Here is a 23,683-nt window from a genome sequence, read left to right on the forward strand (position 1 = left end):
AGGATATTGCTTGGTAAAATACAAAATATTTATTCTAGCCAGTCCATTTAATATAGGAATCACAGTGCCCTGCCTGGTTCCTTTCTGCTGGATTGAGTAGGTCCTGTATATAGTGGAAAAATATAGAAATAAACATGAAGTTCCTCCTCATATCTTTATTTCAAAAACTTCTTTATATAATAGATGAGATATGATTTCACTTTTACTCATTTTTTTTAGTAGCAATGTCAAACAACACTTGGGTGTTCATAGTATAGTAAGCTTTCTGTCATTCTGAGCTGAGCCTCTGGGTGTCACTGTTCACCAGGAAGGAAAAGAAATCAAAAGACAAAAGAGTCCTGTGTTGCTATTCTTTACATACAGTACGTTTACCAAGTAAATGAAAGAACAATCTAAAAACCAAGAGGTGCATTTTCCATTTGGCTTTGAAATAGCTGTTTTCATCGAGAGAATGGAAGGCACACAAACCTGCAGCTGTAAAAGGAGGATCCTGCAATACTTTGCTATTATGTTTGCTTGCAAGATAGTTTCTGGGCAGATTCATTACTCGATTCCTGAGGAGATGCACAAAGGCTCTTTTGTGGGAAATATTGCAAAGGACCTGGAAATGGAAGGGATGAAGATTTCAGAAAATGGACTCCGCATTATTCCCAATGTAGGTATGATCCAATATTTTGCTTTCAATGTCAACAGTGGTCATTTAGAAACATCTGAGAGAATTGACCGGGAAGAAATATGTGGACAGGTAGAGAAGTGTATATTGAAATTCCAGATTCTTCTTGAAAGTAAGTTAAAGCTTTATGCAATTGAGGTGGAAATTACTGACATAAATGACAATGTTCCTCATTTCCCTCTATGGGAACAAGAGTTGGAAATCAGTGAGGCATCTATACCTGGATTCCGGGTCCCTCTTTCTGAAGCTCAAGATCCAGATCTGGGAATAAATTCTATACAGAGCTATCAACTCAGAGGCAGCAGCCATTTTTCTCTGGATACACAAATAGGAAAAAATGGTTTCAGACATACTGAACTGATACTGGAAAAAATTCTAGACAGAGAGGAACAAGCTGTTTACAATCTAATCCTTACAGCTAGTGATGGAGGAGATCCTATCCAAACTGGCACTGCAGAAATCAAAGTTATTGTTTTAGATGCAAATGACAACGCACCGATTTTCAGCCAACCAATCTATGAAGTGAATGTCAAAGAGAATATTCCTAAAGGATCTATTATTGCTATTGTACATGCCACTGATCTTGATGAAGGGCTTAATGGAGAGGTGAAATATTCCCTGAAAAAGACTACAAAACTGGATGTTCCCATATTTCACCTTAATTCCACAACGGGTGAAATTACACTCATTGGGAATCTTGATTACGAAGAATCTACTTTCTATGAATTTGAAGTACAGGCCAAAGATTGGGGAGGATTTACTGATAGATCAAAGGTTGTTATTTTCATTACAGATTTGAATGATAATGCACCTGAACTAGCAATTACTTTTGTCACCAATTCCGTACTTGAAAGTTCACCACCTGGAACTGTTATTGCAATTTTAAATGTACGAGACAGAGATTCTGGAGTCAATGGAGAAATCACAGTCTCCATTCCAGACAACCTCCCTTTCCAATTAAAGAAGTCCTCTGATGAGTTTTATAGTTTGATGACAGATAACGCCCTTGACAGAGAACAGATATCAGCCTTTAATATAACCATAATAGTTACTGACCATGGAACGCCTTCTCTCTCAACAACCACAGTGATTGAACTACACATCCTAGACACAAATGACAACCCTCCATTGTTTCAGAAATCAATTTATCCTTTTTATGTTGTAGAGAATAACCAAATGGGTGCTTTTATATGTTCCTTAAAAGCGAATGATCCAGACTGGAAAAGGAATGCAGTAATAAGATATTCTATCACTGGAAACCAGACAGCTGAATCATTTCTCTCCTCTTACCTCTCCATTAATTCTGAGACAGGAGCTATTTATGCATTAACCTCATTTGATTATGAAACTTTTAAGAAGATTCAGTTCCAGGTCAAGGCTCAGGATGGAGGATCCCCATCGCTCAGCTCTAGTGTTTCTGTTATTATTTACATCCTGGACCAGAATGACAATGTGCCAGAGATCCTGCACCCCTCCCCTCCTGCTGATGGCTCCACTGGGATAGAGCTGGCCCCTCGCTCTTCTGAGCCAGGTTACCTGGTCACTAAAGTAGTGGCAGTAGATGCAGACTCTGGCCAGAATGCCTGGCTCTCCTACCAGCTGATCAGAGCAACAGAACCAGGGCTCTTCACCGTGGGACTGCACACTGGCGAGATCAGGACTGCTCGGCTTTTTCTGGAGAAAGATGCCCTGAAGCAAATCCTGGTGGTTTTAGTGAAGGACAATGGGCAGCCGCCTCTCTCTGCCTCGGTCACTCTCACGGTGGTTCTGGCTGACAACATCCCTGAAATTCTCTCAGATCTGAGCAACATCTCAGTTCCTGTAGATCCTCAGTCAGACCTCACATTTTATCTGGTGATTGCAGTGGCGTTTGTCTCCTGCTTGTTTTTTACTTTCCTCCTTGTCTTATTGGCCATCAGATTGTACAGGTGGAGGAATTCACAGATGGATTCTGGGAAGATAAATTTCAGTGGTGTACCTGCCTCACAATTTGTAGGCATCAACGGAGTCCGAGCATTTCTTCATTCTTACTGCCAGGAGGTTTCTCTGACTGCAGATGCCAAGGGAAATCACTTTAATATTTCCAAAGCAAATGATTCAGATACTCTGTGTATTAAAGAAGATTATAATGCAAAGGATCCAAATGTAACTGGTCAAGATTTAAATTTAAATAATGATGATCTAATAGTAATTCAGGTAAGGTAATTGTTTTAAATCCTCTTGATTTTTTTGTTCTTATATGCATTTATTTATCTTAATATACGTTAATTTTCTCTGCTACATAAAATATTATTGATTTTGCTATTATTGCAAGCATCATATTATCCATTCTATAACCTGGAGAAATATTATACTGAATTTTCAGCAGGTCCAATGATGCACAGTTTCTTAAATATAACCACGTTCCATCGAAATCAACTGGACAAATCTTTGCCTAGAACAGGACTGTGCTATGTATCTCATTTTACTATACAAGAACATCTCCGGGAATTAGCTCTTTACATCAATTGTATATGTTAGCAGCCAAACCATTTTTAGAAGATATCTCCCCAAAAATTAAGCAGCAGGTCTGTATGAAACTTCTCAGATTTGGGTTAACTTGAAGAGAGTATAGGATTAAAAGGGAAGCACCAAAAGGCCTTCAAAGTTTGAGATAAATGAGGAATGAGGTAAAATATCGATGGGAGTAGAACAGTTATGGGGTGGTGATTTCTCTTGGATTTGGCAGCCATGTAGTGCAGAGTTTAATTGGGGACTAAAGTTCATTAGGTTCTTAATTATATCAAGGTTGGACAGTTCATTTTCCTCAGATCTGTCAACATTCACACGTGAAAAAGCTTCATTTATTTTTGTTGGTTTGTAGCAAACAAAAAAGTTGCTGAAAACTCTCTGAATCTGAATCTGATTTTAATGTACTTGACAGTGCAACCCCAATTATCCTATTTCCAGGTGTAGCAATACAGGTATATAGATAGTCCTCGATTTGTAACCATTCGTTTAGTGACCATTTGAAGTTACAACCACACTGGAAAAGGTGACTTATGACCGCTTTTCACACTTTTGACCATTGCAGTATCCCCATGGTCACGTAATCAAAATTTGGGCGCTTGGCAACTGACCTATATTTATGACAGTTTCACTGTCCTGGGGTCACATGATTTCCATTTGTAACCTTCCCAGCTGGTTTCTGACAAGCAAAGACAATGGGGGAAGCCATTCATTTAATGACAGGATGAGTCATTAACAACTGCAATGATTTGTTTCATAATTGGCAAAAAAGATCATAAAATGGGGCAAAACTCATTTAACAACTGCCTTGCTAAGCAAAGGAAATTTAGGATCAATTGTGGTCATAAATAATTAAGGACTTCTGGTATATTCCTTCCCCCGCACCCCATCATGTCTGCTTCTTGGAAATGGTCTGGACAAGCCCCTGCAGTGTTCTTGCAAGAGGAACGTAGAATGAAACATGAATACTGAAGACCCTTGTCTTAAACACTTTCAATTGTATCTTTTTAGAATAACAAAATAACAGGGTTGGAGGGACCTTGGATGTCATCTAGTCCAACCCCCTGCTCAAGTAGGAGTTCCAATACCATTTCAGACAAATTGTTCAGTCTCTTCTTAAAAACCTCTAGTGATGAAGCCACCACAGTTTCTGGAGGCAAGCCGTTCCTCTGGTTAATTGTTCTCAGTGTCAGGGAATTCCTCTTTAATTCTAGGTTGCTTTTCTCTTTGTTTAGTTTCCATCCATTGTTTCTTGTCTTGCCTTCTGGTGCTTTGGAAAATAGGTTGATCCCCTCTTCTTTGTGGCAGGTCCTCAAATATTGGAACACTGCTATCATGTCAGCTCTAGTCTTTCTTTTCATTAAACGAGACAGACCCAATTCCTGCAATCATTCTTCATATGTTTTAGGCTCCAGCCCCCTAATCATCTTTGTTGATCTTCTCTGTATTCTTTCTAGAGTCTCAACATCTTTTTTAGATTGTGGTGACCAAAACTGGATGCAGTATTCCAAGTGTGGAATAGTGTGACTTTAAACTCAGTGGACATGTATTTGTTGGGAATTCTGGTGTCACATATTTGCTTCTAATAGTAGCAATAGTTGCAGAAATGGTGGTAGATACATACCTTCATTAATCTTGCAAGATAAAAAATAAGTAACCTCTACTGCTATTAAGCTGAGGTACAAGTCACACAAGTTGATGGTAAACCATGCACCAGCTGGGATAAAGGGATAATATTCTAAAGTGATGACTTTACACAATTTATGGTGTAAAACGATTTTGCATCAGTTTCCTTTGATTATTACAATCTACCCTCTACTAAGCTGTAGACAACCAAGATCATACTCAGCTGATTTTTTTACAAAATGAGTTGAATTTTTATAAATTGAAACTGTGTGGCTGTCTGAAGTTATTCAAGATACTATAGGTTCTTTTCAGTGTGCATATGTGTTTATTGTAGTCATATATATCTGATAATGAGTTAGAAAATCCATTGATCATAGTGGCAATAAATAAGGGTAATAGGAACATCTAGCAAGTTGTGTCTTCTGCTATGGAAAATTTATTCTTGAATAGTTGTGTCAGGTCCCTATAGATCCCTGTCGGGACACTGCCATTCTGATGTGAGGAGGGACCTTTGGAGCTTTGTGATGTGCTAAGCTTTGCTTTGTTTACTTTGTTTCTCTTTGCTTTGATGTACCTTCCTGGGGAGGGGGAGGAAAGAGCCTGGGGCCATCTGCCTTGCCTCACCAAGGATGTGATGCCTGGGAAGACACCTGGGAACATCTCCTTATTGCATCCTCTCTCCGGAGTTCTCACAATACCTTTGCACCTCTCGACTGGTTCCCTATGGACAGGGCAGTTGGGAGGGGTGTTGAACAATGGGAGTTAACATAACATTTTATGGGAAGCTTCAGATCCTGCCTGCTTTCTCTGCTTTCACTATTTCTCAATAAAAGTTCATTTTGAAATGATGCCAGTTTCAAGAGTTCTCCTTTCTTGGGAGAACTAGCTGAGGCAGGACCTTACATTAGGCAAGATTTGCAAAGTGGTCAGTCTGGAGTGGCAGCAACCCCCACCATGGGACCCAGCAAACGATGACCAACCTACACAGTGAGCACAGAGAGGCTGAATGCTGGGGAGAGACCTCTACAAAAACTCAGTCATACACAAACTCCAGTGAGTGGACAGAGGAAGTTGCTGCCCTGGAAGATCCTGAGAAGCCGAGATAGTCTGTTGGCGTGGTGAAGGAGGATTGGGAAGGAAGAGCCAAGGAAGTCACCCTCACCCATGGTAGCTGATGACATGGCTGGAAGTGTGAAATGGAAGTGCTCTATGATGAAGGTGAATCAGATGAAGAATTGGACCATGCTGATCACCTCATAAAGCAAGCCATGCACTTCTTGATGGAAGCATTCCAAAGCCTAAAAACACGAGGGGCCGTAGCCTACCTAGAAAGGGAGAGCAAGAAGCACAAGGAGGAGACCTACAAGACGGGGGATCCTGCCTTCCAGAGAAAGCTGCAAGTGCCACCGAATTGGCCAAGAGGGTGATCGCCATGTCAGCCAGCCCTCCCTGAAGGGAGGCACAAACACTTGCAGGGCCCATGGGGGACAATCCCTCTGCAGGAATAAAAGGTGCCCCCCAGGCGTCAAATTCGACAGAGACCTTCAGCAACAGGAATTTTTCCTCACTCACATCCTCACATATATGCAAGAATATGAGTGAGACATCCCCACTGAGGGGATTTGGATGAGAATAGTCACCCTAGCCCTGGAGGGAGCCGCAGCCCACTGGATGGTGACCCTTCATAATCCAACTCTCTGGAGCTCCGGAATTTCAACCAGTTTATGATAGCGCTGAACCCCCTGACTGATTGGCAAGCCAGAGACTGCATCAAAACAGTGAGACAGGGCTGGTGCCCAGTAGCCAAATACATCGAGGAGTTCTGGGACTTAGCCTGCCACCTCAGTTGACTGGAAGATATCTTGGTGAATTGCTTCAAGGATGGATTGAATAACAACCTATACCATGCCTGCATCACCAGAGGAGCCCAAGATTGCCTCCACAACTGGTGCATCCTTGCTGAAGAGGCAGAGATTGATCAAGTGCGGAACCAGTACCGATCAGGCAGAGCGTGGAAGTGATCTCCACCCGAGAAGAGAGGGGAGATGGCCAAACCTCAGACAGCACCACAGCACTTAACTGCCTGCTTTCTCCGCTTTCACTGTCTCTCAATAAAAGTTCCTTTTGAAATGATGCCAGTTTCAAGAGTTCTGCTTTCTTGGGAGAACTAGCTGAGGCAGGACCTTACAAGTTGGCCATCTGACTGCTTTGTTTAAAGTGATCACATGCCCTTTTAGGGAAGAACAGGGTAGAAGAATGGTTGTTGAATCATGAGGAATTTGTTAGACATCTGGAGGATAAAACCACTCAGGTTTGCTCAGAAAGAGATACTATCTGGCATATCCTATAAAAGTGACTGAGTCGTCATCTTGCAGGATATGTTTGAGCCCATTAGTCTTGTGGAAGGGACAGGTTTTGTGGTGACATCAGTTCCATCCACTTGCAGTCTATATTTCTGCCCTTCTTGGTTTCTGAAAGTCTCCTGAGAGGTGTCACGGTGCTGGATCAGAGGAGTTGTGAATGTTATCACCAGATTTGAAGCAAAGTTGTACATCCCCCTTCCTCAAGTCCAGGGCTTTCCATTATGAGGTGCCATGGGAGTCAAGATTCTTTCCCCTTTTATTTAACATCTATATGAAGCAGATAGGGAAGGTCTTCTAATGGCATAAATAGAGCATCTCACCTCTGAGTCCAAAAGAAAATATAGTTGAAGTTTGTCCTCATGCCCGCAGGCCATCTAACCAGAGATCTAAAAATTACAGGAAAGATAAGGAGATAAAAGGAACTATACATGATTTCAGAGTATGGATCCCTGCAAATACTTAACCATCATTCTTCTTATGCCTTCTCGGGGATCTGGAATACAGAATAACAGAATTGGAAGGGACCTTGAAAATCTAGTACAAACCCCTGCTCCAGAAGGAGACTCTATACCTATACTGTTCTGGACAAATGATTGTCCAATCTCTTTTTGAAAACCTCCAGTGATGGAGCACCTACTGCTTCTGGATGCAAGCCTTTCCATAGATTAATTGTTCTAACTGAAAGAAAATTTCTCCTTAATTCCAGATTGGATCATTTTTTAATGAGCTTCCACCCATTGCTTTTTGTCCTAACCTCAAGAACTTTGGAGAATAAATCAACCCCCTGTTCTCTGTGACAGCACCTTAAGTACTGGAAGACAGCTATCATGTCACTACTAATCCTTCTCTTCATTATGCTATACATACATAGTTCCCTTAACCGTTCATCCTATCATCTTTGTTACTCTTCTCTGCCCTCTTTCTCAGCATCTTTTTTGTATCATGGCAGCCAGAATTATTTTTTTTGTATCATGGCAACCAGAATTGGATGCAGTATTCCAAATGTGGCCTCACTAGGGCAGTATAGAATAGTACTATCAATTCTTGTGATCTTGACACTATTCCTCTGTTGATGCAGCCTAGGACTGCATTGGCTTGTTTGGCTGCTGCAGAACATTGCTACTTCATGCTTAGGTGATAGTCTGCTAGGACACCAAGATTAACTTAAACAATTATTCAGTTCTTTTATTCTATGTGTGATTCAATGGTTTTGAACTGAATTTTAATTTGATTTCATTTAATTTAATTTCTGTAATGGAGGATTATGGGGGTTTTATGTTTGTTTATTGTTGTAAACTGCTGGAATCCTATGATTCATCACACCGGTAGTTCTCAATTTGAAACTAAAATTGAATTACGGCTATAAGTTGTGGAAGTCATTAAGTGGAGGTCATCTTTTGACCGTACTTAATTTTATAGCAGTAACTAAGTGAATGCCATGGTTGTTAAGCAAATGCTGCAGTCATTAGGTGAACACTATGTCATTAAATGAATTCTCATACTCAAAGGTACATTTTCTTTTGCCAGAAGCAGGAAGTAACCCTCCTCCCACCCCAAATTGTGGTCATGTGACCACAGGATGTGGCAAACAGCTATAAATGTGATCCTGTTGCAAAGCACTCAAAATGCATTCACATGATCACAGATGTGTTTGTGTATGTGGCCATCAGAACTTCAAAATTGGAGCACAGGTAGGTCTGGGGAGGTCCATCGCATCATCAGTCACTAAGCAACCGGTGGTTAAGCAAGTATGGTATAATACATATATATAATACCATAGATAATGTGGAGAAGTGGCCTTAACCATCAGGAGGCAATCAACTTTCGGAAATAGCTCCATTCCCGGAGTTATGAAGATCTGATACTAGATACTCCTTGTCAAGCAGCTCAGAAACACCAACCAAGTTTTAAGTGAAGCTGATTGAAGGAACCATCCCTTTCCTGTTTTTTCCTGACTTTGATGAATAAAGTGCTTGTCTTCAAAATTAAACACAGATTTCAGAAGTTAGGAAAAGATAAGGAAGCCCCAAAATGATTTTAACTTTACAATATTGGATTTTTCTTTTTTTCTTATTTGCAATTAAATAGTTACATTTTAAAAATGAAGGTGAATATACATGTCTCCGGATAATGTTGCAAGATCCAATTTGGTCCAACCAGTTCCTTGAGGATGGGCTCCTGCACGAGTCCAGAACCTTGGAAGAGTAAACATCTGGTCCTGGTGACCCAAATTCGATCTTAGTTACATTTTATTTTAGTTACAGAGATATAAATGTAATTATTCCAGATAAGGAGTACAGCTATTTCTTGCCCAATAAGAACCCCAATAAAATCTTTTTGTAATTTGTGGCGAGGGATCTTAGTATTGTAAAATTTTACAACACCTGGATCACCCAATACCAGAGTTCACCCCATGATTGTTTTTACTACATGTTACCATTGCTATTACTATTATTACATCATTTTTATTGCTACTGTTATCACCACAAATCTCAGGCTAATAGATAACTAGAAATACATTTCAATAAATATTTGAGCAGATATTATTTAGGGTTTCAGATTATCAGGAAATCCCAAGGCTGTACCTTAACCTGGCAAGATGAGATGCTGGAAGAAGAAACTCCTTTTGCATTATTGCCAAGAAAACAAGTCAGACATGTACGTGCAGTCATAGGGCTTGAACTTAGTTCTTGGGAGATTTTGGTTGTACATCTACACCAATACTACAAAATAGGTGTGCAATAGGCACCCAGTGCAAATCTCCAAGATTGGGTGCAATAAAGCATTGACCACATCCATAAAAAAAAAAAATAACCAACACAGCATTCTGCACTAGCTGAAACCATAGAATTGTCTTCAAGGAAAGTCCCATGCAAAATGACTGATTGTTACTATCTCAATACAAACTTATGATTTTCCCATGGTCAAAATTTTATCTTAGCACTTGTCTTTTCTTTGGCATGAAAAATCTTGTAATAGTTTCTTAATTGCTATGAACTAATTGCTATGGGATGAGGGCACTTCCCCCCCCCCCTTGGCATTATTCCTCCCTGAATTTGATTAGCCATTGTATGCATTGTTGCTAGTTTTAAACTGTTTTACTGTTTCTTTTTAAATGTATTTGTTTTCTTGTGAACTGTAACTGTCCTGTTTGTGTTATTTTTTAAAATAAAAAAAAACCAGAATAGATTTTTTAAAAACAAATGATGGCAAATACTGTAGATCATTTCTATGATCAAGGATATTCTGCAGTTTTGGATTGAGCCTCTGGGTGTCACTATTTACCACCGAGGAACAAAAACGTAAGAATGAGCCATCCAGTTTTGTCAATACATTAAAGCACACCATTACAGAGACCAGGCGACCGTGAAACAGAAGCACATTTTGCTTCCAAACCTGGATACAATATATTTTCAACTGGAATCTGAACAGCACAAGAAAACCTCAGCAGTCAGTAAGTACTATCAAAGAGCTTTTAATCCTGAGTGGATGCTATTTATATTGTAGCAAAACAATGAAGAAAACTAAGAGATTATGGAATTATGGACAGAGAATTCTGCAATACTTTATTGTGATGATTGTTTGGGAAGCAGTTTCTGGGCAGATCCATTATTCCATTCCTGAAGAGATGCCAAAAGGTACTTTTGTGGGAAACATTGCAAAGGACCTGGGAATGGATGGGAAACAACTTTTAGATCATGGACTTCGTGTTGTTATTAATGCAGGTACAATTCAATATTTTCTTCTGAATGTCAATCGTGGGCATTTAGAAATTTCTCAATTAATAGACAGAGAGAAAATATGCAAAGAGACAGAAAAATGCATAATAAAATTCCAGATCCTTATTGAAAGTAAACTAAAGCTTTATGGAATTGAAGTAGAAATCACAGATATAAATGACAATGCTCCTCAATTTCCCTCAAAGGAATGGACAATGAAAATCAGTGAGATGTCAGCATTAAAAGAACAATTTCCTTTACCAAAAGCTCAAGATCCAGATCTGGGGATAAATTCTGTGCAAAGCTATCAACTCACTGCAAGTAACCATTTTTCTCTGGAGATGCAAAGAAGCGAAACTGGCACCAGATCTATTAAACTAGTGTTGGAAAAATCACTGGACAGGGAAGAGCAGTCAGTTTATGATCTGATCCTTACAGCTTTTGATGGTGGCGATCCCATTAGGTCTGGCATAATACAGATTCATATCATTGTTCTAGATGCAAATGATAATGTACCAGTTTTCAGCCAACCAATCTATGAAGTGAAACTCAAAGAGAACCTACCCAAAGGATCCACAATAGCTACAGTAACAGCTTTTGATATGGATGAAGGAACCAATGGAGAAGTAAAATATTCTTTTGAGGAAATAAACAAGAACAATCAAAACATGTTTCTGTTAAATTCGACTTCAGGGGAAATTATCCTTGTGGGGAGCCTTGATTTTGAAACATCGTCAACGTATGAATTTGAAGTGCAAGCCATGGATGGGGGTGGGCTGAGTGATAGGTCAAAGGTTGTGATTTTGGTTACAGACTTAAATGATAATGCACCTGAGTTAGCCATCACCTTTGTGATCAACTCGGTCCCTGAGAACTCTCCAGCCGGGACCGTCATTGCCATTTTAAATGCCCGAGACAGAGATTCAGGAGGCAACGGAGAGGTTAAATGCTCAATTCCCAGCAGCCTCCCTTTTCGGCTCAAGAAAACAATGGAGAGTTTCTACAGTTTAGAGACAGAGAAAGCCCTTGACAGGGAACAATTGCCAACTTACTCTATTACTGTTACAGCGGTGGATGACGGGACACCACCACTCTCTACATCTGTGGTTATTTCACTCCAGGTGTTGGACACAAATGACAACCCTCCAGAGTTTCTGGAATCAAAATATACCTCCTACCTTGTAGAAAACAACCCAAAAGGAGCCTCAGCCTTTTCCCTCAAAGCAAGTGACCCAGACTGGGAAGAAAATGCCAGAATAACTTACTCCATCATTGAGAGCCAAATGAAGGACTTGCCCCTCTCCTCCTACCTCTCCATTAATTCTGAGACAGGGACCGTCTATGCCCTAAGCTCCTTGGACTATGAGGAGATTCAAGAGATTCAGTTCCAGGTCAAGGCTCAGGATGGAGGATCCCCATCGCTCAGCTCTAATGTCTCGGTGACTCTCTTCATCCTGGACCAGAATGACAATGTGCCAGAGATCCTGCATCCCTCCCCTCCCGCTGACGGCTCCACTGGGATAGAGCTGGCCCCTCGCTCTTCTGAGCCAGGTTACCTGGTCACTAAAGTAGTGGCAGTAGATGCAGACTCTGGCCAGAATGCCTGGCTCTCCTACCAGCTGATCAGAGCAACAGAACCAGGGCTCTTCACCGTGGGACTACACACTGGCGAGATCAGGACTGCTCGGCTTTTTCTGGAGAAAGATGCCCTGAAGCAAATCCTGGTGGTTTTAGTGAAGGACAACGGGCAGCCGCCTCTCTCTGCCTCGGTCACTCTCACAGTGATTCTGGCTGACAACATCCCTGAAATTCTCTCAGATCTGAGCAACATCTCAGCTCCTGTAGATCCTCAGTCAGACCTCACATTTTATCTGGTGATTGCAGTGGCGTTTGTCTCCTGCTTGTTTTTTACTTTCCTCCTTGTCTTATTGGCCATCAGATTGTACAGGTGGAGGAATTCAAAATTGTTAGAGTCAGGAAGTGTACATTTTAGTGGTGTCCCAGTGTCACAATTTGTTGGGATGGATGGAGTCCGAGCCTTTCTTCAGTCGTACTGTCACACTATTTCACTCACCAGAGATTCTAGAAAAAGCCACTGCAATTTTCATGAGGAAAACTGTTCAAATACTCTGACCAATCAACCTCTAACCTGTGGGGTGAGTGACCCTATCCTAGCCTATGGGGATTTAAACTTGAAGAATGATGAGCAAATCTTAGTTAAGGTGAGTTTAATATTTCAGATTAATGGTGTGTTGTGTTGATCGTATAAGCCCTTATTTATCTCAACAGTGATTTCCCTTCAGTCTCTTCTCTCTAATGAAGTTTAATACTTAATATTCTAAATTGATACTCTGATTTTGTATTCCTTGTAAAAAAACTATTTGTTTACCATTTTCTATTATATTGGTAATATGAAATTTCTGAGGAATTGATTTATATGATTACACATAGGAGCATTGATATGAAAATACTGTTGTGTTTTTAGAAATGTATTAGATTTTCTTAATATATTTTTATCTTTTATATGAAAACTATCAGAAAGATATAGACATAACATTTTTAAACATTTCATTCTTCTCCCTTTCAATGTATCTTTCAATTTTCTAGTGATATAATAGAACCAAGGTTTCTTGGTGACAGGAATGTTTTCTTTCAGATGTCTAACTACATTACATTCATACGCTCCCTATTGAATATTCTCTTGGTAATATATCTTTAGCTGTCTCTTGTTGTTTGTATGAGATCCGGATTGTAATATGGCTCAAACCTGCTTCTTATTAACTCTGAGTGATAAATCATGAGGAGAATTTCAGGAAAATTATGATTATTGTAAAGATTATTGTAGAAAAAAACATCATAAAAATAATGGTTTCCAAATTTTATTGGTTCTCTATAATTTTATTACATTGCCTCTAGGCTAAAGGAAATATCTAACAAATATATTTCCTGCAAAAAAATTAAAATATCCCATGACACTGCTATAGGTTTACTGTAGTGTGTTGAAATACCACTGCCCACAGTTTGGGAATCATGTATGTAAAGAAAAGACCATCTCCTATACCACCCCAATGTTTTAAGTTATGTTGTTACTTAGCACAACACAGGAGAAATTATGTTTCCAGACACTGGACATTTTAATGTAAAGATATTCCTCTACAGTATGTAATCATATCAGCATTGAATGTATATGTTTTATAAATGATGGCCATGTTATAGATAGTCTCAGTGCACTCAGTCTAAAATTCCATTACTTTCTTGACTCAGACAAATTCAGATATGGATTGATCTGAAACACAACTGAGACTATTTTCAAAATTTTTGGAAAAGTATGGGTTTAACCTACTGGGACCTAGGGTTTAATCTATTGGAATAAATAAGTGCATTTATGTACTACTGCCTTACTATACCTCCAACAAAGGACATTGTGACTATTTTTGTATCTACATCAAATTAGTCCATGTGAGGAACAGTATGGACACATTAAGGAAGCAGTGGGGTAACACAAGGTTCCGTCTTAGACCCAGTACTCTTCAATATCTATATAAATGACTTAGATGAGGGAAATGAAGGGGAACTCATCAAATTTGCAGATGACACCAAACTGACAGGAGTAGCCAACACCCAGAAGACAAACTCAGGATCTAAAAAGATCTTGGCAAACTTGAACAATGGGCCCTATCCAACAAAATGAGTTTCAATATGGAGAAAAGCAAAGTCTTATATTTAGGCAGAAAAAAAAATCAAAGGTACAAGTACAGATTAGGCGAGATATGGTTTAAAAACAGTAACTGTAAGAGGGACCTTGGAGTCCTAGTGATGACCACTTGACTATGAGCCAGCAGTGTGCAGCAGCAGCCAAAAAAGCTAATACAATCCTGGTGTCAAGACTGCTAACATCGTATGTTCTTGCTTGCCATATATGAAGAAGCAAACCTGTTTTATTTAGCCGAGTAGCATTTCTAGAGTTAAGACAGATAGCAGTAGGTTAAGGGGTGGGAAAGTATGCAAGTTAACCATAACAATGTCTGGGCACAGTGTGGCCAAGGTCAGCTCAGCTGCAACGGGAGGGGCACCTCACGGTTCACATTAATTGGAGAATGTGATTGATGACTGTAAAATGAAGGAGTGAGTTATGCTTTGTTACAGATGCTTGGGGGAGGGAGGATTCAGTTTCTGGCTTAACTTTGTTAGTGCCGAAGCTATGCAGAATAATAAAAGATTCTTTTAGAGGAAAAAGCCTCAAAATTCTTTGAAAATCTGCTTTCTTTCGGAACCATGTCATCAAGCCAGAAACCACAAACTTTTAAATTCATTTAGGGGTCCCTTACCCCAGTCACTATCCCTAAGCTAACGGGGACAGCTGACAAAGAGAAGGGGAAGATTTTGCCATGGAAGGGAAAAAAGTGCCTGAGGCCGGCACCCCCCCAGCTGCAGCTTCTCCAGGAGGAACAGCAGCAGCAGCTTCTCCAGGAAGGGAGGGGCCAGCTACCCAGACAGTGGAGAAGAAACTCTGGCAAACTCCACAGCTGGGAGCAAGGCCAAAACTATCAGGAGAGCTGATTTGGTCGTCAGACTGGGACAAGCCAAGCAAAGGCTCCGGAAGTTTCCACACAGCCTTGCCAGCGGATGAGCGTGAGTCACGGCGAAGGGATGCTTACATATCACCTTCCTCCCAACAATGGGGAGCTGCCCGGCCATCTATTGCTGAAGACTCGGGTGAGTGGAAATACCCACCTGCAGCTTGCAGTGGGTCATTAGAATACCTAGCAGAAAGATTTGAAGAATTAGAAGTGCAAAGCGAAGAGCAACTCCCATTGAGAGAGGCCCCCAGCCCCTTCCTTGCAGATCAATTGGCTTTTCAACCCCTGGGGACCCTTGCCAGAGCCTCTAGCCCCACACAGAGAGGAGATTCCAGCTTGGGGCCCCTGCTGCAAGGTGAAATTGAGCAAATTCCACAGATAAGTGATCAGGGTCCCCAATCCTGATGACTCTGGAGTGAAGAAAATAAAACGAGAGCTCCTCACTGACCAATGGTTCAAAGATAATCAAGCGTCCCTAACATGCAGAGATGGCTTGGCTTATAAAGGGGGGAAGTTATATTTGCCAGAAGCGCTCCGTCTTAACGCTCTCAAACACAGCCACAATGTAAAGCAGGCTGGACACTTTGGATATTTGAAAACCCTACACCTCACCCGACGGCAATTTTGGTGGCCGGGGCTGAAAAAGGATGTGGAAAACTTTGTAAAAAGTTGTACTGTATGTGCCACAACGAAAAGAATCCCGGGAAAAACTCCTGGGCTACTGCAACCCGTGGCAGACCCTTCTCCACCCTGGGAAGAAATAGCTATGGACCTTATAGTGGACCTATCTGAAAGTCGGGGAAATTACAGTACTTGGTGCAATGGAAGGGATACCCAGTGTCTGAAGCCACCTGGGTGACGTCCAGGGAAGTGAAAGCTGATAGATTGATCAAAAAGTTTCATGTTAAACACCCCAACAAACCGAAAAATAACCCTTAACCTATACTTATGTTTATATTCCAGGGTCTGTTCTTTTTGTAAGGAGGGCCGGATGTCAAGACTGCTAACATCGTATGTTCTTGCTTGCCATATATGAAGAAGCAAGCCTGTTTTATTTAGCCGAGTAGCATTTCTAGAGTTAAGACAGATAGCAGTAGGTTAAGGGGTGGGAAAGTATGCAAGTTAACCATAACAATGTCTGGGCACAGTGTGGCCAAGGTCAGCTCAGCTGCAACGGGAGGGGCACCTCACGGTTCACATTAATTGGAGAATGTGATTGATGACTGTAAAATGAAGGAGTGAGTTATGCTTTGTTACAGATGCTTGGGGGAGGGAGGATTCAGTTTCTGGCTTAACTTTGTTAGTGCCGAAGCTATGCAGAATAATAAAAGATTCTTTTAGAGGAAAAAGCCTCAGAATTCTTTGAAAATCTGCTTTCTTTCGGAACCATGTCACCTGGGTTGTATAAACAGAGGCATGGAATAAAGAACATGTGAAATATTAGTACCTCTTTATAAAACCCTAGTAAGACCACACCTGGAATACTGCAGCCAGTTTTGGTCACCATATCATAAAAAAGATATTGAGAGTCTGGAAAAAATTCAGAGAAGAGTAACTAAGATGATCAACAGCCTGGAGACTAAAACATATGAAGAACTGCTGCAGGACTTGGATTTGGCTAGTCTAAAGAAAAGAAGAAATAAGGGAGACATGATAGCAATATTCCAGTATTTGAGGGGCTATCACAAAGAAGAGGGCGTCATGTTATTCACCAAAGCACCAGAGGGCAGGACAAGAAACAATGGTTGGAAACTGATCAAAGAGAGAAGCAACCTGGAATTAAGGAGAAACTTCCTGACAGTGAGGACAATTAACCAGAAATCGTGGGCGCTCCATCACTGGAGATTTGTAAGAAGAGGCTAGACAGTCACTTGTCTGAGATGGCATAAGGTCTCCTGCTTGAGTAGGGGGCTGGACTAGAAGACCTCCAAGGCCCCTTCCAGCTCTATTCTATTCTAGCTACTGTAACATTGTTATACTGGCAATAGAAAAGAGCTTCTCCAGAGGCCTTCAATTAGAGGCAGTCACTACTTTGAGAATTGTGTAGAAATTGGCAGACTGATTTTTGTACACGTGCATTTTGCTTTTATTCTCTTCCCTCTCACCAACTTCCTACTTAATTAAGTGATCAATCAGAACTTGGATAAACAACAGTACTGTCTCCTTATTTCCTGGCCAGGGGAATGTCTCAGTTTGCTCAGTTTCGTCTCACTGATACCTAGTGTATTTCTGGATGTGCCTGTACTAGTTCAAAAGAAAACAACTATACTTTTTAAAGAAATAGATTACAATTTATTTTTTTCTCCTTGCATAAAATATTTAGCTTAACATTTTTGCTTGTTTGCTTAAAAACAAATTTGTCTGGAAGATATTTTCCATGGAATTTGGTTGGCAAAAGCTTGTTTGAAGTACAAAGAACTAATTACTTCGCAATGATTCCAATTAAGTCAGGAGGATTTATTTCAAAGAACATAAGTTTAAGATGAGTGCTGAAATTCAGTATATGCACTTTCTAACTTACATAATGTACAAAAGTTTCAGGAGCACAAATGCTACAGAAACTGAATAAGAAATAAATAAGCGGAACTTATTATTGGGATTAAATAGTAGATTTAGATTTATTAGTAAGAATTATGAGTTTACAGTCATATAGATTGTTTATTTGCTTATACAGTAATCTAGATCCCAACTGCTGATTGTTTTATTTGTGGGCTTTGACTTTCTGAATATCTTGATGCTCCTCCCATCTTCTAGCCTTTAAGTATTAAGAAGGTGAAATCCAGATCATGACTGTTTCATTTGGTGAAAAAGAATTAGGAACCCCAGTACCATTGGTCAGAAAATTAAAACAATGTCAAAAAATGTATACCATTTGTTCAGCAATTGATGTTGCAATGCCACTGAAAAATCATTAAATTAGTTACAGCTTAACAGAATAACAGAATAGAATAACAGAATAACAGACTGGAAGGCATGTTGGAGGTCTTCTAGTCAAACTCCCTGCTCAGGCAGGAAACCCTTAACCATTTCAGACAATAATATTCTATGTTTTTTGTAACAAAAAAACTCATGGAATTAAAATAAAGCTTTATCAGGAAATGCAGTTCACAGTATATACTCAGAGTGTCACTATAGGACAATATCAGCCTTGGATTAGCCCTTGATTCTTCTGTAGCTGTATCCGGCACTTGCATTTCAACTGACCAGAAAACAGATGCAGCAGAAAGCTTTATTCTAAAAGGTGTTCTGGAAAGAATATTTTCTCTCATAAATCAACTCATTAAGACTATTTTTTTCTCCAATATTATTGCTAAAGAGTGTGAAATTGGAAGCTATAACTCTAAGAAGAAAAAACAAACAAGGAAGGCAATGACAGTAATGGAAGCAAGCTACATAAAGGGAATACAGAAATTCAATTTGAGGCAAGTACTTTTTCTGTTCATATTCTGGGATTTGGTCAACTGGGTGGTATCGGAGCAGGTTCAGTACTCACTTTCAGAGGAAACAGAAAAAAATTCCTTTGTGGGGAATCTTGCTAAAGATTTGGAGCTGGATATTGAACATTTACAAAAACGCAAACTTGCTGTCTCTTCAGAAAAGCAATATTTTGCTTTGAATGAGAAAAGTGGTGATCTATATGTGAATGACAGAATAGATCGGGAAAGAATTTGTGGAAACTCACCTATTTGTATCCTGCAGTTAGAAGTTGTGGCACATAATCCTTTGAATATTTTCCACATAAAAGTTTTCATCCTAGATATTAATGATAATGCCCCATATTTCCGAAAGAAAAATATCAGTCTCAATTTGAGTGAGTCTCATTTGCCAGGAGCTCGATTTGCTCTGGGAAATGCTGAAGATGAGGACATTGGAATCAACTCACTTCAAGATTATCATTTGAGCTCAACTTCGTATTTCAAACTAGAAATTCAAGAGAGCAAAGATGGTGGCAAATATGCAGAATTAATTTTGCAAAAGCCATTGGACAGAGAAAAGGAGCACACACACCACCTGATTCTTACAGCTTCAGATGGAGGACGTCCAGTGAAAACAGGGACTCTTAACATAGAAGTCAATGTTATTGATATAAATGACAATCCACCAGTCTTCTCCCAGGCAACTTACAAAACAAGTCTGAAAGAGAATACACCAAGAGGGACTTTTGTGCTTCAGGTGAAAGCATCTGATAGTGATGAAGGGTCAAATGCTGAGATATCTTATATTTTCTGGGAAAATCCAGAAAATGTGAATCAGAAATTTAATTTGGATCCCACTGATGGAACAATTTCACTTGAGGAAAGTATTGATTTTGAAGACAGAGAAAGCTATGTGATGATAATACGGGCAAGTGATGGAGGTGGACTAGTGGCACATTGCAATGTAGAGATTGAGGTTCTTGATGAGAATGACAATGCTCCAGATGTAATTATTACATCTCTGTCCAGCCCCATTCTTGAAGATATTCTGTCTGGAGCAGTGATCGCCCTTATCAAAGTCCATGACAGAGATTCTGGACTTAATGGGGAAGTCACCTGTTACCTAAGGGAAATTGTACCTTTCCAGGTGATCTCATCATCAGATAACTACTTCAAGCTCCTCGTAGATGGCCCCCTTGACAGAGAAAAAACACCGGTGTATAACTTAACAATTACAGCCACAGACCAAGGCACACCTCCTCTTTCCACAGATAAAACCATCTTAGTACCAATCTCAGATATCAATGATAACCCTCCAGCATTTGAAAAACCTTCCTATGTCACTTATATTCCTGAGAACAACCCATCTGGAACATCTATTTTCCAAGTTAAGGCCTTTGACCCAGATCTGGGTAATAACGCCCAAATCACCTACTCCATGATTAACAGCAACATCAAGAACCTTCCTCTCTCCTCCTACGTTTCCATTAACTCTGAGACTGGAACTCTCTATGCTCAACGATCTTTTGACTATGAGCAGCTCAGAGACTTCCAGCTGCAAGTGCAAGCTCAGGATGGAGGCTCTCCATCTCTCAATAATAGCGCCATGGTCAAAGTGTGTGTACTAGATCAGAATGATAATACTCCCCAGATCCTGTACCCTTCCCAGACAACTCAGGGTTCATCATTCTTTGAGGTGGTGCCTCGCTCAGCCGATTCGGGTTATTTGGTGACAAAAGTTGTGGCTGTGGATGCTGACTCTGGACACAATGCCTGGCTCTCTTTTCATCTTCTGCAGGCCACAGAGCCCTCACTCTTCATCATTGGCTCCCAAACAGGAGAGATCCAAACAGCTCGAGCATTACTTGAGAGAGACATTACCAAGCAGAGGCTGGTCATCATGGTGAGGGATAATGGACAGCCGCCTCTCTCAGCCACCACTAGCTTCAACCTGGTCTTTGCTCAGAACTTCCAGGAGGCTCTTCCTGAAATGAATGCCCAACCTAATAACTCAGAGGATCAGTCCAAGCTCCAGTTTTACTTGGTTCTGACTTTGACTTTGGTGTCCTTTCTGTTCCTGGTGGCTGTGACTTTGGCCCTTATTATGAAACTTCAAAAGTCAAGGAACACCACTTTTTTTCAGTGCTTCATTCCTGATTCTCATTCAAAGACTGGTACCATATTTCCTCCAAATTATGAAGAAGGGACTTTGCCTTATTCCTATCAGATCTGTTTATCTACTGAGTCCAGGAGAAATGAACTGACTTTTCTGCAACCCAATGTCCAAATAGTGGAGAATCTTTCTTCTTCTAAACCTGATACGTCTGTTATGGTCAGTGTAGATAACGTTTTTGATTCTGGAAAGGGCATGGTGAGTTTTGTTCATTTTCTTCATAAATTACAATCAAGCTCTAATATTTGTTTCCATTTTTGTTGATACTGTTATAAATATAATTCAAGTAAATATGATTGATTTATCATCATTATCAATTATTGTTAAAGGTTGTATTCATTTCAGACTTTGATGTCTGTTTTGCTTCAATTTATTCAGTTGATGTTGCATTGAGCACTAAGTCCACTTACCTTGCTGCTGGTTGTTCTTTTCTTTTTTTCTTTTCTTTCCATCCTGTTTTCACACAGCAATAGAGCTTTCTCTGGAGAGCTAGATCTTTGCATAGTATGTCCAAAGTTGGATAATTTGAGCCTGACCATTTGTGCCTCTCATTAAAAACTCTAGGTTGATTGGACAATTTAGTAAAAGTAAATAAAATACCTTTGCACTTTGCACAAATGATTAAGATAAGTTCTACACCTATTCCATATCTAACATTTATCAGTATGCTACTGTTGCCCTTATATCAAAATTGAGTGGGAGGCTATTTGCTGTTATCATAGTAATAAGGTTGTCAAGGATGCATCATCAAAAGATAAAACCCTTTTATTTATTCTCCAACTCCTAAAACATAAATTCCACAATTTTTAAAGAGAAATCTATGGCTGAGTTTGCAGCCTTTTTGTTATCAACAAGAGCAAATTCTTCAGAATGATTTCCATCAGTTTCATGTATTTTTTGCTAAAATATGGGAATAATGTCTAAGGATGAGTCACGAGATATATAGATAGTCCTTGACTTATGACACAATTGGGACCGGAATCTCAGTCATTGACTGCTTCACTCAACAGCTGCAGTTCCAGGACTTATGGTTGCAATCTCATGGGTCATTAAATGAATGCTGTTCCAGGTAAGGAGTGCAGGGTGCCTGAGGAGGAATAGGAATCCTCCATACCAAAATCCAAGCAGGATCTTTATCCCCTGAATGGAGAGACACTAGTGCACGGCCTGTGCCAGGTTTGCCCCGGCCTCTCTCACCTATCCTAGGCACATCTGCCTCTCCACCCTCTGCTTGGATTTTGGCTCCCTCTTGTTTCTGGATGACAAGCTGTGGCTGAAAGAACTGCTTGCTGAAGGAGTTCACCTTCCCACCATGCACAAGAGAGAACTCCCCTAGCAGCATGCAGATACAGAGATTTGAGCTCTGGTTCTGCAGCCCGCCAAAGGACTCCACCTCCTCTATATGTGAAAATCTTTAGGGTTTGAACTCCATTTCTGAACCCTACCAAACAACTCCAGCTTCACTTGGCAGAAAGCTCTTTCAGCAAGCCACCAGAGATACAAGGGAGTCTTCTCAGCAAGTGGCAGCAGCTTGTAACCGTCCCTGCTGGCTCCCCCATTGACTTTCTAGGGAAGCTGGCAGAGAAGATTGAAAATGGTGAGCACGCATGATCATGGGGCAGCTGGTCGTAAGTGCAAACAGGTCATCAAGCACCCAGACTGTGTTCATGTGATTGCAGAAGTAATGGTGCAATATTTTGTGATGACTAGAAGTGCTTTATAGGTCATAAAGCACCCTTTCGAAAAACCATCATAATTCCTGATCATCATGAATGAACAGTTTGAAAACTATCTGTTGAGGATATCCTCTAAATTCTTAATCAAATTTTGACTATCCACAATCTCTTGGGAGATTGAAAGATCAGTAATTTTAGTTGTTTCTGTTGTGAATTATGTACCCCTCTTTTTTATATTAAAGGTTGCAAACCATGTTGTATATCTAATAATAATAATAATAGCTCTATCTCTTAACTTATTGTGGCATGTATATCCAGAGGAGAAACAGGCTATGCGGCTGAGAAATTTATAGTCCTATAGTCATTATTCATTTTCAGAAGCTTTTTATTCTTTAATCAGCATTTTCTAGTGCTTTTTTTCTATTAAAAAAAAAAGGTGCCGGAACTCACACATGTCATACAACCCACCTCGCCTACCCTACAAGGTTCCATCCAAAAAAGGTGCCGGAACTCCGTTCTGGGCGTTCTATGAGAAAAAAAGCCCTGGCATTTTCCAAGAGCACCTTGATAGCAATTGCACTTAGACTTATATAGTGCTTCACAGTGATTTACAGCCCTCTCTAAGCAGTTTACAGAGTCAGCATATTGCCCCCAACAATCTGGGTTCTCATTTTACCCACCTCGGAAGGATGGAAGGCTGAGTCAATCTTGAGCTGCTGACACTTGAACTGCTAGCAGCCAGCAGTCAGCAGAAATAGCTGCAGTACTGCATTCTAAGATATTCAGTGAAAGCCAAAATATCCTATGGTTGATGTATTTACAAATGGCTGAAAGGATAAAATCTGATCTTGAGATGAAGAAGAGACATTAAGAAAAATACCAGAATTTGAAAATGTTATATAAAACCAAAACTATCTGTCAGCATGCATATACAAACTCCTGCTTAGGT

General features: G+C 40.2%; 1 protein-coding gene across 2 annotated transcripts; it reads left to right on the forward strand.

Moving 5' to 3' along the window:
• The first annotated feature begins 8 nt into the window (after positions 1 to 8).
• On the forward strand, positions 9 to 20,818 carry LOC120300288 (protocadherin gamma-A4-like). Of its 2 annotated transcripts, XM_039326108.1 has the most exons (4): positions 9 to 2,601; positions 12,838 to 13,111; positions 18,786 to 18,891; positions 20,684 to 20,818. In XM_039326108.1, the coding sequence occupies exons 1-3, from the start codon at positions 380 to 382 to the stop codon at positions 18,840 to 18,842; spliced, it is 2,553 nt and encodes an 850-aa protein (XP_039182042.1). In that variant the 5' UTR covers positions 9 to 379; the 3' UTR covers positions 18,843 to 18,891; positions 20,684 to 20,818. The 2 variants fall into 2 exon arrangements, with proteins under 2 accessions (XP_039182042.1, XP_039182041.1); XM_039326107.1 differs by lacking the exon at positions 20,684 to 20,818 and having other exon boundaries at positions 18,786 to 18,970.
• The last annotated feature ends 2,865 nt before the right edge of the window (positions 20,819 to 23,683 follow it).

The sequence above is a fragment of the Crotalus tigris genome, unplaced genomic scaffold (genome assembly GCF_016545835.1).
Source record: "Crotalus tigris isolate CLP2741 ecotype Arizona unplaced genomic scaffold, ASM1654583v1 scf7180000024339.11422700, whole genome shotgun sequence".
Taxonomy (NCBI): Eukaryota; Metazoa; Chordata; class Lepidosauria; order Squamata; family Viperidae; genus Crotalus; species Crotalus tigris.

Excerpts from the sequence above, each read along its gene's own strand:
- LOC120300288 (XM_039326108.1), top strand. The coding sequence starts at position 380 with ATGAAAGAACAATCTAAAAACCAAGAGGTGCATTTTCCATTTGGCTTT. Across the intron at positions 2,602-12,837 it reads TTGGCCATCAGATTGTACAG|GTGGAGGAATTCAAAATTGT; the intron begins GTGGAGGAATTC and ends CAGATTGTACAG. Across the intron at positions 13,112-18,785 it reads ATGAGCAAATCTTAGTTAAG|AGTGTGAAATTGGAAGCTAT; the intron begins GTGAGTTTAATA and ends TTATTGCTAAAG.